The following is a 13,589-nucleotide window of genomic DNA, read 5'->3' on the forward strand; positions in this document are numbered from 1 at the left end:
ATTGCTTATGTGCGCTTTCACCTGTTAGATGACTGGGCCATCCTGCTAAAAATAAACCTCTGTGCTGCCACTCAACAAGATCACTGTCTAGTGACAACAACATAAATGACATTATGGAGGTGAATGATAAGGGACCCTGATCAGGGTTCAGTATGTGTTTGGAAATAGGAAAAAATTAATGAGTAAGACATTGAGAACTCTTTCGAGTACCATCAACAGTGAAAAGTACTTCTTTTATCTGTCAGAAAAGTGTTTGTAGCTGTAATTTCTTTCATCATGAAGGCAGGATAAATGTCTGATGATCTGTTCCTCTGCAAGAACATTTTAGAGCCGTGTGTGCTCAAGCCGCTTGTGTCTGTCTCCATAGATATCATGGTGGAATCACCCGATGAACAGTCAATTGTGACGTATGTGGCGCAATTTCTGGAACACTTCCCAGAGCTGGAAGCGGTATGTGTTTATTCCTACATCATGTCATTTTTTTAATTTGCTTTGGTGTACCTAATAAAGTCAGATATTGCTGTATTTATCTTCTAGGTTTCTATTTAAAATAAACCACAAACTTAGATTTAATTTTTCACAATTTTGTTAAATCCTGTCAAATGGACTTTCATTGGTGATTGCTAAAATGTTTTAGGTAGAATTGTGCTTTTAAACATTTACATGCAATTATAACTTTCAGAAGTTGGAACTGGTTACGTAGGGTTCTGCTACTTTGCTGTTTTAGTCTTAAATAAGGCTGAATTTTATCCCTTCATCTATGATGATTCATTGGACTTTGAATTTCATTTAGACTTCTATCTTCGCAAGTTTGAGGCCACAATCAATCTGAATTTAGCCAGCATCAGACACAAGATGCCAGAGGCTGGATCTTGTCAATGCAGCAGTCAAAAGCCCTCATTATAAGCACGAAATACATTGCAGCTTAAAGGGCCAGGACTTCAACACAGACTTTATCAAAAACAAAGAATTGAGGAGCAAGTAGGGGCTGACAGTGTCAGGGATTGACCAAGGTCTTCTGGAGAAACAGAGGGTAAACTTATAAAAGAATTAAGGGATAGGAGACAGAAAATGCAAGGAAAAATGGGAAGTCCCAAGAACTGGAGAAGAGATCTGTGTAAGTTGAAAAGACTACTTGTACTTCCAGACTGGAGACTACTTGTACTTCCAGACAAACCAAGTTCAACATAGTCTTTTTGGTTTGAAAGGATCCCTAAGGGACTCAGTGTCCCTCTAGTATCTGGGTAAGTTTGTTGCTAGAGTATATGCACATAAATGATGGTTCCTACACGAAAGGCATTTCCTCTCCTTTCTTGACTGAAGGTTCCAGTTGGTATGAATTTTGCAGCTTGTAAAATTGGTGGGCATTACTAAAGTCACTGGAATTAATAATCTAATTATTATTATTAGATTAGATGAGCAGTAAGATTCGTTGGCATTAACACCTGTGGGCATTTTAATGCACAAAGAAAAAGACTACTTTTTTTTAAATGCTGTCTGTTGGAATGGAATAAACTACTATATTAATACATTTCACAGTGGATTTAGTGGACTTGTTAGATTTATTTTATTCCCAGGGTTTGGGATTGTTTCAAAAAGCCATGTTAGTTGTCACTACAGGTGCAGCAGGGAGAGATGAATACATTAACAACTGAGGAGTAGCCTTGTCTGCATTCTAATCTTCCTGTACAAGTGGCTTCTTGACGCTGAGCTTTGTTCAAGCCACTTGACTTGCCAAATTGTTTTTTTCCTAGTTTCAAAAATGAGTCGTGAATTGGCCATTCACACAGTAATGGAGTGATGGGCAGTTATTCTTCCTGTAGTGTTTGGGAAAACTAAAATGGTATCTGAGGTATGATTTGTCTTCTAATGGTGTATCGTCACTTATAGGAAGAATTTACAGACCCTGACAAGGAGCTTCCAATTGAGTCCACATATGTCCACATCAAAGACACACCGTCAGAGAAAGAAAGCAAAATCTTGATTTTAAGCGAAAGTGAAGAAAACATGTATACTGTTAATCATGAAAGGAGTCATCCTGCTCCTCCAAAGGTTCATATTCATGATGCCCCTGAGAAAATCCCATCAGAAACCGTTCCTGAAAAATGTAATGGGAAATTGAATCACATGTCAGGTGATTCACAGGAAACATTTGAAGAGGAGCCTCAGAGGCCTACCTCACTGAAAATTGAAGGATCTGTCAGTTTTGAATCCAGTTCCTCTTGGGAGGTTCTTAGTGACAAATTCACGCCAGGTGAAGGGGGCATATCTGATGATCCACTGAAACAGAATGATGACCTTTCTCCAGCTGTTCTGACAGATCAGAAAAATTCTGTTGACTCTTTTGAAGACTACTCTGAAGAATTAACTAAAGAAACATCTACTGAATATGACAATGAAACTAAGAGCCTTTCAGCCAATACTTCTTCTTTGAGTCCATTATCCTGGACTTCAGGTATACTTACAGATGAATCTATAAATAAAGTAGAAGAAAGCAAACCTCAGACTTCAGTTCTTTTACCAAAAGATACCTCAAAACAAGAAGATACACGTAAGTATGTTCTTCATCTTCTGAATGAGGAAATACTGAATATTCCACAGAATGAACATACAGAGCAATCACTTGCCTTTGAGACGATAGAAACTAACCATTGCTCACTGAATGGTTCTGATCTCAAAAGCCAAGAACTATCTACACAGCATGAAACATCTGATGACTCTCTCTCAGATGTACCTAAAAGTCCAGAGGACCTGGACAGCTGTGATGAAGTTGAGTCTTCAGCTGAAGTGCTGCCAAGTTCTTCGAAAGTATCTGTAATACCCCATGATCTCTTTTATTATCCACATTATAATGTTCCCATATCAGCAGTTTTGAATGCTTACCTTGAGCCTTGTATTGAAGATTATGATACTGGAAATGACAAAGCTTCTTCTGAAACAGTAATGGATGTTTTACATGAGGAGGGCTTACCAGAACAGGACCACAAGGAAGATGCTCCAGAGCCAGACTTAGGGAATAAGCCAGACTTAGGGAATAAGCCAGATGTCCCTCTATCCGAAACAGATAGAGAGAATGATGAGGAGGAAACAACAGACATTAACAGTCACATGAATTCTTCCAGTGAAAAAGAAGTGCCATTACTAGTAGAAGAAGAGTTAGAAATTGAAGAAGATGGCAAAAAGGTCAGCAACCGTCAAGATTCCACTATTCCACAACATCCTGAGGTATTTTATTTTTTTTTACTACCAGCATTTCTTTGTTGGGGGAATTAGCATCTGACCTCAGTGGTTTTCATTTGTTTTAATTTTGCCACGTTTTGTAGAAGTATGTAACATGTACTTGGTTTCCTGTCCCGTAACGCTGTTTGCCACAGCCCTCTACTGGAATGAATGGAATTGCAGATCCCTGAGAAGTTCTGACATTGAAAGAGAGAATAAGCCCTAATATTAAGAGTACTGCAAAAAAATGTGAATTTTAATTATGTTTAAAGTAGTTTCAGGCTCCTGTATAATCCTTATGCATAAAGATTAACACAGTATTTTAATAACTTGTAATGAGATGAACAGAAAGTAGTATTGCTGATGTAAAAAGATACAGGCAAAGGTAATTTTTGGCTGAATCTGAATAAATTTGCCTACAAAAACTTAAACCAATTTGAGTAGGATAAGTTACAGGTAAAATGAAGGCTTTTCTACACTGCAGGAGGAAGAGGAGGGGGGATTTTTGGTAATTATTGTATGTATTGGATTTAGGCAATTTGCTACTGCATCTCTTCTTGCAGACACTTACTGTGAATGTTTTCCAGCACAGTAATTTTAGACAGTGTTACTCAAGAATGAGTGTCTATTTGATGTTACTCTACATGTTGCTTAGACATGTTGGGCATGTTTGGGTCCTGACACTTACTAGAGTAATGAAGTCAGTCAATTTGCTGTTAGCTTCAAAGACTAATTCACAATAGATTTAAAAGTCTTAGCAGATTGCTTCAAAGAGCCACATCATGTCACGATTCCTTATATAAAAAGAACTGACAACTAATTGTATGTATGTTGAACTGATGATACTTTATAGCTGAATATATCCAAAATTACTTTCAAGAAATGAATTGCTTTTTATTTTCTTTAGTGAGACTTTCAATCGTCTTTTCAATCTCAGATGCAATTTAGCATCTGAGTAGGCTGCACCACTAAAAATACTTGGAAAAGTGGGGAATCAGTGTTGTTGTCTAATGCAAAATGTTTCTTCATTCCAACAGGACATAGTAGAACATGTAGAGGATTTATCAATAGACATAAAGACACCAGAAAAAAGTAGTAATGGGGAGGAAGAAGGGGAAAACATGATAGAAGAAGACCTGCAGATCTCAGAAGCCGCCACTACTACTCTGTCACAAGATAAACTGGAAGAAATTGCTGGTTGTCAGGAATTGACCAGGTATTTCACATTAACTTTGTCTTAAATACACCTAACTGGTATGAATCCCCGGTCTTTTGAAGTGTGCCCTGTCCACTGGGTGTTTCTTGCAGACTTCTCTTAGGAGCAGTGTATTTGGACTCATTGGCTTCTTCCTGTGTTTCTCTTAAACATGTTGAGTGATTCATTGCCAATGGGACTTGATTTGACTTTGCTATACAAACTTTGCTACACAAAACCCAACTGGAACCCCATGTGTTTTGAAAGTGGCAGTGTTACAACTGTTTTTCCAACAGAAAGAGTTTTTTGTAACATAGATGAAATAATCCATGTGCATTATGAAACTATGTAGAATCGTGACACTGCTTCATTCCAACAGATATTTGTTCGACTTTTTTTTGTGTCTATGAACAAGTGAACAGCATTGTAGTAGGTTGACCTTGGCTGGCCACCAGGTGTGCACCAAGCCACTCTCTCTCTCCCCACCCTCAGCAGGATAGGGGGAGAAAATAAGGTGAAAAGCTCATGGGTTGAGGTAAAAGCAGTTTGATGGAAAAAGCAAAGACCATATGTAGAAGAAAAGCAAAAGGAGACAAAAAAACCCCAACTATTCTCTACTTCCCATCAGCAGGCAGTGTCCAGCCACTTCCTGGGAAGTAGAGCCTTGACAGGCATGTAGTGGTTGTTTCAGAAGACAAACACCTTAATAATGTATCTGTGTGTCCCTCTGCCAGCTTCCTCCTTTCTCTTAGTTTTAATTGCTAAGCACAGCATTATATGGAATATCCCTTTGGTCAGTTGTGGTCAGCTGTTCTGGACGTGTCCCCTCCCAACCTCTTGCCCAGACCAAGCCTACTGGCCTTTGGGGCAGGGGATTGGAGAGATAGCCTAGGTGCTGTTCGAGCACTGCTCAGCAATAGCTGGAACGTTGGTGTGTTATCAGCACAGTTCTAGCTATAAATACAAAGCTTAGTGCTACAGGGGCTGCTATATTGAAAGTTAACTGCACCCCAGCCAGACCCAGTATAGCCAATTTTATTCCATTCACTTCTGTTCCCTCTTACATTCTAATTTAGTTCTTAGGTAATGTATTTGAGTGGGACATGAACTGTAATTTGTTGATGCTTATCATTGTCGCACTCTAGTGAATTTGAAAGAATCAGAAAAACCTATTGTCTCCTTCAAGCTTTCTGTTCCGTACAAAGTCCGTCAATTCTTTATTTATAGACATTGATAAAACCTGGGGTATACTCTCACTTAGATGTCAATGATGTCAAAGGTACAAGAACCATATCAGATAATAATTTTTCAGAAGAGATTATAATTTGAGCATATGGATTTTTTTATTGTGGGTCAGATTTCCCAAAGCCATTTTTTATGTTACTGATAAATTCAAGTCCATATTCTAATACATACAACAGTGCATATTTGTGGTTTTGCATAGTTTAAAACTAGCATGTGCAATTGCAGTGGCTGTCTTTGAAGTAAAAACAAAACTTAGCTGTATGAATTTAAAAACTTTGCTTTTACATACATTTCAGAATCAGTGACAGTGATTCCAACATTTATCTCCGAAAAAGATCTCCCAATACTTCTGAGGAGGTAAGTGTGTGAAATTTACATATCGCTGTTTCTCTATTTCTCTTAAACTCCAAAAATTCACATACTGGAAAAGGGTCTACTCTATATAGAAAGCTCTGTAATAATACAAAGCCCTGTGACTTCTAATAATTTTAATGCCAAAACCAGGCATAGCTGGAAAGCTTTCTTGAACTCTCCTAAATATATGGAACTGAACCTTATTGAACCTTGAACAAACCCACAAAGAAGTACCTAATACTGCAATTAAATGTATTGTAACTTTGAGGTTTAATTCATCCTAACTGTATAGCTGCAACACTTTGCTTCTTTGAAGCTGCCTTTATTTGCTGCTCCAGTTTTCTTTCATTTGTACATTCTTTGCATGTTTGACGGTGTCCTGGTCGCAGCCCTGCAAAAATGCTGAGTGTCTCTTGAAGTGTACTTTTCAATGTAAGATTGAGCTCTTTCCCTCTCCTTCATAGTAGTGGTGTATTATCTCAATAGCAGCAGCTAACCCTAGAGGAATTTTAGTTGTAATGTGAAACTGCATCCTTAATGGCAGATGTAATTCATACTGGTTTCTTGAGAGCACACTATACAACTGAGCTCTAGAGTTTTATTTTTTAAGTCAGAAGGAAGGGACAGCATCAGCAATCCGGGCACACTCAGCAAAGACAGGGAGATGGCTCTTTTCGGCACAGAATAAAACTCCGAGCATCTTGGAGTTTTAAAAAAATGCTGCACCAATGTTCATTAAATGGAGATTTCACACAGATAGTTTAGGTTTGCAGTGCTGTCAGAGCTACTGACATATATGAATGAGAGGAGCTTTTTCAGATGAATGAAAGCAGTTGAAAGCAAAAAAAAATCTTATTTCACAACTTTTTTCCTTTTCTGTGTGTGTACCAAACTGCAGTGGTAGATGTCCTGGCAGGGAATAAATTTATAAGCACGCTTTCATTTTATTTGAGCAAACTTTAGACATACTCTGCATAAAACACACACACAATTACCATCTTTGTGAGATACTGGATTTTTATTTTTTACATATATAATCTATTCCTGTTTTGTTTCAGGAAACCTATGGTGTAAACGAGCAGAAGATGAGAGATACGGGTGAAGATCCATTAATCATCAGGTGAGTGGTTCTTATTCAGACGAAGCCTTTTGCATGAAATCCATAACACCTAGGTACTTTTAACAATGTTACAAAAGGAAATTACCTGTAATGGTAGAGACTGACTTGATGTCTTGTGTAATAGCTCGGAGTCCATATTTCCCCTAGGTATAAGATACAAAACTTCTTTATTGTTTGATCTCCCCCTTGACTAAAATGCTTTCTCTTGACTTGAGAGGAAAGCTTCAGCTGTCTAAGCAAGATTGTGAGCACTTCCCCACATGGTGGATATTTCAGACAAAGAAAAGAGTGGGATGACTTCAAATATGAGGTCCTCAGGCAGTGATGACTCTTTCCTGGTTTGGAAGACTGTCTAGACAATGTTTAGTGTGGTCAGTGCTAAGGAAAGACAATACCTCAGTGGAGTTCTGGCCTCTGTTAGAGCACACATGAGTTTTTACAATATGTACGTGTGTTTAGTTTAGACTTAGGGTGATGGATCCTGCATGCAGACTGTGTATCCCTTTGGTATTAGGATCTACATATCTGTGAGAAGCAAGGATTGCTTTAGATTTCCCCTCTCAGCTGATACTGGATAGTACCTGCCAAAACTTTGAGTTAAAATAATGGTTGCATTTAAATGCAGAAAACACAGAAAATATTATTGGGATCCAGCATCCTGGTCTCACTTATGCTTCTGTTAAAAAAAAAAACCATGAATAGCTGTCACAGTTATGCCTGTTTGCAGACTGCTGATATTGAGCAGGTTTTGTGTAATACTCAGGTATATATCCAGTATAATATCTGAGCAAGTAGGATGCCCCAAGCCAGAAAAAAGGACTCAATAAAACAGGCCAAAAAGCAGTTTTTTCCAAAAGATGATTTACAAAAAGTCTACCAGAGGGTGATCCATATAGTATTACAAAATCATAAAATGAGTGTACCATCTTGTGCTTTTTTAAATAAGTCCTTTTCTTGTCTTCATGAGAGCTCCATGGGCTGCCAGAGTCCATCAGACTTTGTCCTTAGGAATCGCAGCTGGAATTTTGGAAAGCTGGAATTCTGGATGTGTCCTACAAAACCCCAACTGCTAGTTGGTTTCTAGAAGCCTTAATTTTTTTTATTTTCTAAATGTTCTGGTGTCTGACATGAGAAGCTCTGAAAGTAGATGATTTCGGGAAAGTGTATCAAGTCAGATACAGTGTATGAGTAAAATTTTGAAAGTGTGGTATGTGTTGCCTGCAGCTGTGTTTACTGTTCTGAATATAAAAGGGCATCTTTTTGACTGATGGAAATCACCTCAGATCAAACAACTGTACTGTAACAGCATGTATTTAAACTACCTGAGAATTTGTCCGGAGTTTTCAGAGGATTAATGGCTATGTACATTGGCTCCTAAGGGAACACACTGCTAATGCCCATTATGCACTTCCTAGTCTAACTTGGGCTCCAACTGACTACGTTGAAATGGTTCATTAAAGTGCTGTCTTTTAGTCAGCCTCTGATCTTTACACTAAATATTAACAGTGAGGGGTTTTTTTCATCTTTTTCCTGCCTCTTACCAAATTCTCTTCTGTTTTCAGGAAGAAAAAGGACTTGGAAGCAAGTGAGACTCCAGCACCAACTCATGAAATTACAATTGTTGAGCAGCCAGAGCTATTCTACTTCATCATTTTCTTCTGGGTGCTGGCCTACTGCCTTTTACTCCTTCCACAGCTTCTTAGCAACAAAGTTTGATCTCTATGATGTGTAGAGAAGTAACGGATGGTGGCTGGATTGCTTTGCGTATCTGCATATGAATATGTTCCTTCAGGTGAAGCACAAACAGAAATGTAGGACCTGGTATTTGTGTTTATTATCAGGTTGTCCTCAATTCCTCTACTGTTGTGCTATGACAGTGTCTCAGCACATTTTATATTATGATAATTGTGTAAATATATATAAAAATTACCTGATTTAGTAGACGCAATTTTGTACATTTGTGCCTTGCTTTATAAGATGCTAAATAAAACCAGGTAATTATCAGTAGAAATATAAGCAATTCAGAGCTCTAGTCTTCAAAAATGATTCTTCTGGCTTCATTTGCTTATATAGGGCCTGACAGCTGTGGAAGAGGGGTGGTGTTGACTTGCCCATGAATCAGCCCACCTGCATAGAAATGTTTTTTCATGTTTTACATGGAATTCTTTGAGAAAGCAAGAGGCAGAGCAGAGCTGCAGGTGGTGGAACACACCCCAAGAATTGATTACAATTCCAATGACAATCCAGTGGAGCGACAAAATCAGGTTAAGGGTTTTATTTGGGTAGGGGAGTTTGGGTTTTTAGGATTTAAATTAATTTTTACCCTGATCCTTCTGTAATGTGTAATTTGCAGGAATAAGTTGGGTGTAGAGAAGTGTGAAGAACATACATGCTAGCTGCTTCTTAGGAGGGATCATATGGGAAATCTTTGCCCAGAAACTTCTGTAGAGAATACCTGAAGAAATATGTTTTGTATGTTACTGATGGTGGCCATCTTTGGAAGGATGTTCAAGAAGCTTAATAATTTTATCAGGAACAGATAACATGGGGTTTGGTTGGGTTTTTTTGTTGGTTGGGGGGGGTGTTTGTTTTGGGTTCTTTTTTATTTAAGTAACTCACTTCTTCTGAGGCTGCTTCTACTTCCTTTTCTCTGCTGCTTTTATTTACCAGATATGTGAAGATTTCTCTTTTTTTAAGATACAAAAAATAATAGGTAACCTAATTTGCTGAGGCTACTGTTAAGGCACAAGTGCATGGTAAAAGGATTAGAAATATCCTTTAAGTGCCCAAGTCAATAGAGAAAAAAACCCCGACATACGTAAAACTAAATACAGAGAGATGTTGACAGCTGGTATTGACTTTCTAATGCAATTGAATAGACTCCTGTGGCTTGTCCATAGACACCGTTGAGCCAGTTCTGCATCTTGTGATTTTTGTCCACATCAATAATCACTGTAGGATATTTGATTTAGTATTTTTGCCAGAGAAGGCATACCCATGAATTACAGGATAAAAGGGAAGTTTTCAAATTCAGTTTAATAGCAGTAACTTTTCTCTGTGTGACTTGCAGCGAGGTCACTGTTTTGCATCAGCACATTTTTAGTTTCATAGTGTGCTTTATGAGACTACATCATGTTGCTGCTTCCACCTGAAAATTCATTAGGTTGACTGCAATGTGCTTCATAAAACAAGGGGTTTCATAATTTACACTGTGAGAAAGTTAGAACACATGAGTAGGCGTTTTACATATTTTGTTTTAGCATAAGGTGTATCTCTGCCCTGGCTTAGTTTTCAGCTAATAGTACCTGGGATTAGGACACATCAGACTATATAGCAATTTATTTGCAGGTATTTAAAATCTGTTTGTAGTTACCTGCTGGGGTAATCCTAACTGTCCATCACACTTCGTTGTTCTTTATAAGCTTTTTGTTTCCCTGGGATTTTTCTTCCAAGTTAGAATTCAATAGCAGCAGTGCATGGCAGGAGATCTTGAACACTGAAGATAAAATTCCAATCCTCTTTAGTCAACAGAAAACAGATCTTTCCTATTTTGTCCTGTCACTGTTGACTAGAGATAAAAATAAGATTTTTTGTGCTTGGTGAGGGAGATCCAAACTTCCCAACTTAATTCAGTGTAAATCAACATAAGTAAAAAAACCAGCCTTTCATTTTGCTGATGAAAATGTTCACTATTTTGAATCATCTGATTTTGTAATGCATGAACCTGCTTGTGCTTGTTGATGAAGACAGTGGTACTTTCTTCCAAAAGAAAACCTTTTTAGAATTTTTCAAGATGCTTTCTTGAAGTAGGCTAAAATATAACATTGAAGGGCTAGTGCTTTTTCTCTGAAAGAATAAAACCTAATACAAGAAACTTTATATCCTTATCCTGAAAACCAGTGAACACCAGGCTGAGGTATGGCAGCTATTTAATAGCAGCAAGTAGCAACGTACATTAGTTTGGAGCAAAAGCATTGACAGCTCTTCATTATTTGCCACTCTTCAAAGGCTCGTTTCTTCTATGTCAACTTTTCTGAGCCTTTGTTCTTCTTTCTGAGCCTCTCTGGTTCTTCCATGTTTCTTAGTCTTCAGCAGAGATTATCTGGGGTTAGATAACAGACTCTTCGTAGAGCTTTACAGCTATCAAAGTTCAATCAAGTAAGCTCCCTTCTGTCTTCTTCCTCCTATGAAAATGAATCAGAATGAGGTGGTCTTTGGCTGTCTCATCTGAACAACTGACATCCATAAAGAATGGAAAAGTGAATGGGAATGCACTGATGCTGGCAATTTCATTACACAGTATTTTCTTCCAAGAGGGAGAAACACCACCGTTTTCTTTCTTACCTCCCACTGATGAACAGTGACTGAAACAGCGAAATGAGCAGTTTAAATGTCAAACAGCATCCAGCAATTCTCTTGATCATCATCTCTCCCAGTGCTTAAACTCACATACATTTTCCAGCCTATCCCATTAAGAAATGGAGATTGTTTCTTCCATACAAAATAGATGATAAAATACTAAATTGGTCCACAATTTGGACTGAAAGTTGCTTTCCATATTTGGGGTTGGTTGTTTATGTTTTTGCTATAACAGAGGCAGTGAGCCTTACTCAGCTGTCCCATGGGTAAAAATATCCAGGATAAAGAGTTAAAATGTATTATACTGGTATGGTCAGCTGTGCGTAAGAAGAGACTGTACTCTTCAGGAGTTTTGCCATTACTTGGCACTGCCAGAAATGGCATCTGCATAAACAGCAGCTTCCCCCACTTACATTGACTTGTAAGCCTGCATCTCTTCCACAGTGCAAGATCCAAGCCCTCAGTGCAAGTGCCCTATTCTGAAAACATTGCTTGTTGTTGAACTTCATGTCCTGTTATGAGCTTACAGTCTAAAAGCCTGATTGTGAAGCATTCACTATGGCAAAGCCTATTTTAACTTGCTGGCTAGAGGGCTGGCTTGAAGTAGTGGAGGTTTTAAAGGCTGGTGGATGATCCATCATCTATCCATTTTCCATAAGATATGTCTGAATAAGAAGTTTTTCCTGAATTTTTGCCTGGGTTTTTGAAAAATGCTAAACTTGAACTGACTGCATTTGGTATTTTGATTTAGCATCAAATTCAGATACACAAGGGTACTGATCTGTTAAGACTGTTTCTAAAATCCATTGTTGTTGAGGAAATGTGTGAGTAGCAGAGTATTGTGAAGTGTAAGTGTCAGGAAGTGCTTGAGGATCACTGGATAAAGGATTGTGTTCACAGAAGTGCCATTAAAGACTGAGAAGGAACTATGGTGGATGGTTCAATGTTATTGTAGTCATGTAACTTAACTGCAAAATGTTTTATTGTGATTTTATTGGAACTGCAAGGAAAATGTGCTATTGAAGACAGAACCCTGCTAAAAATTTATGCGACAGATGTCTTAGAGTTGAAGAAATTAGTTAAACAGTCACATAATTTACAAAAAATTGAACACAGCCTTTGCCAAATTGTAGGAAATGATCAGTGCGAAGATAGGGCAAGCACAGAGTACAGTAAAAAATGACAATCACTTTTCAATGCCATGAATATTTTTGATGGTTGAGCTCTAAAATGTATTTTTATTGAGTTTCTAGATTGTAATGAATGTGTCTACAGAATTTTATGCAAAGCTTGAGAGTTCAGCTGTTTAAAAATGATTTTTTTATATAGCAGTGATTATTTTATCTATATATTTAATAGAACTGTAAAACCATTTTAAGAGTACCTGTAAAATTCTATGTATGTGATATGATTATTTATTAATTACAACTCGTGAGAATGAACATTAAGCTATGTATCGGTTGTGTCATCCATTTGAAAACTGGAACTGCAAACTGGAGAAGAGTTTGTAATGAACAGTAGACTTCAAAAATGTGGGAAATGATTGAATACGATTGTGTGATTCTTAAAGCTGCATAGCAATATGTTATTTTGTGATGTTAAACTTTCAGCTACAGTTGCAAAGTATACTGAGTGATTAAGCTACTTTCTTCCATTAAAACTTCCTGAGGCTGAAATTTCTACATGTTGGTAATTTGATGTCTAAATACACTTAAATCCTCTACATCTTCTGGAGACTCTCAGTTTACTCCAGCTCAGCAGACTGACTGTAACTTCTTTATCCAAGTAGTGCTCCATTGAGTTTACAGGGGTACCATGCAATACCCAGTAATTTTTTTTTTAGGGTTTTCTGCACCAATCCCCACAGAATCAGACCTTTAAAAGATTAATTTGACCAGTGTATTTGGTATCATACTCAGCCGTCTAATAACATAATAGTTATAATAGTGCATTATCACTTACGCTAGCTTTAAGTACTTAGAGTCCCTTCTTGCCAAGTGCAGACTTGAATGCATCCAGTGATGCATTCAGCTCCTCTACTTCTGTGGAAGTCAATGCAATACATCTGTGTGCTAAGCACACACTACAGGATCTGGC

The 13,589-nt window shown here is 37.8% G+C and overlaps 1 protein-coding gene across 2 annotated transcripts in view; it reads left to right on the forward strand.

Moving 5' to 3' along the window:
* CLMN (calmin) overlaps positions 1-13,174 on the forward strand; it is a 76,855-nt gene extending 63,681 nt beyond the window's left edge. For both annotated transcript variants that reach the window (XM_030483829.1, XM_030483830.1), the window contains exons 8-13: positions 368-450; positions 1,891-3,225; positions 4,257-4,435; positions 5,956-6,016; positions 7,072-7,133; positions 8,696-13,174. In XM_030483829.1, coding sequence (XP_030339689.1) covers positions 368-450; positions 1,891-3,225; positions 4,257-4,435; positions 5,956-6,016; positions 7,072-7,133; positions 8,696-8,849 — 1,874 coding nt within the window. In that variant the 3' untranslated portion in view covers positions 8,850-13,174. The remainder of the gene's footprint in view (positions 1-367; positions 451-1,890; positions 3,226-4,256; positions 4,436-5,955; positions 6,017-7,071; positions 7,134-8,695) is intronic.
* The last annotated feature ends 415 nt before the right edge of the window (positions 13,175-13,589 follow it).

The sequence above is a fragment of the Strigops habroptila genome, chromosome 4 (assembly GCF_004027225.2).
Source record: "Strigops habroptila isolate Jane chromosome 4, bStrHab1.2.pri, whole genome shotgun sequence".
In the NCBI taxonomy this organism is placed as follows: domain Eukaryota; kingdom Metazoa; phylum Chordata; class Aves; order Psittaciformes; family Psittacidae; genus Strigops; species Strigops habroptila.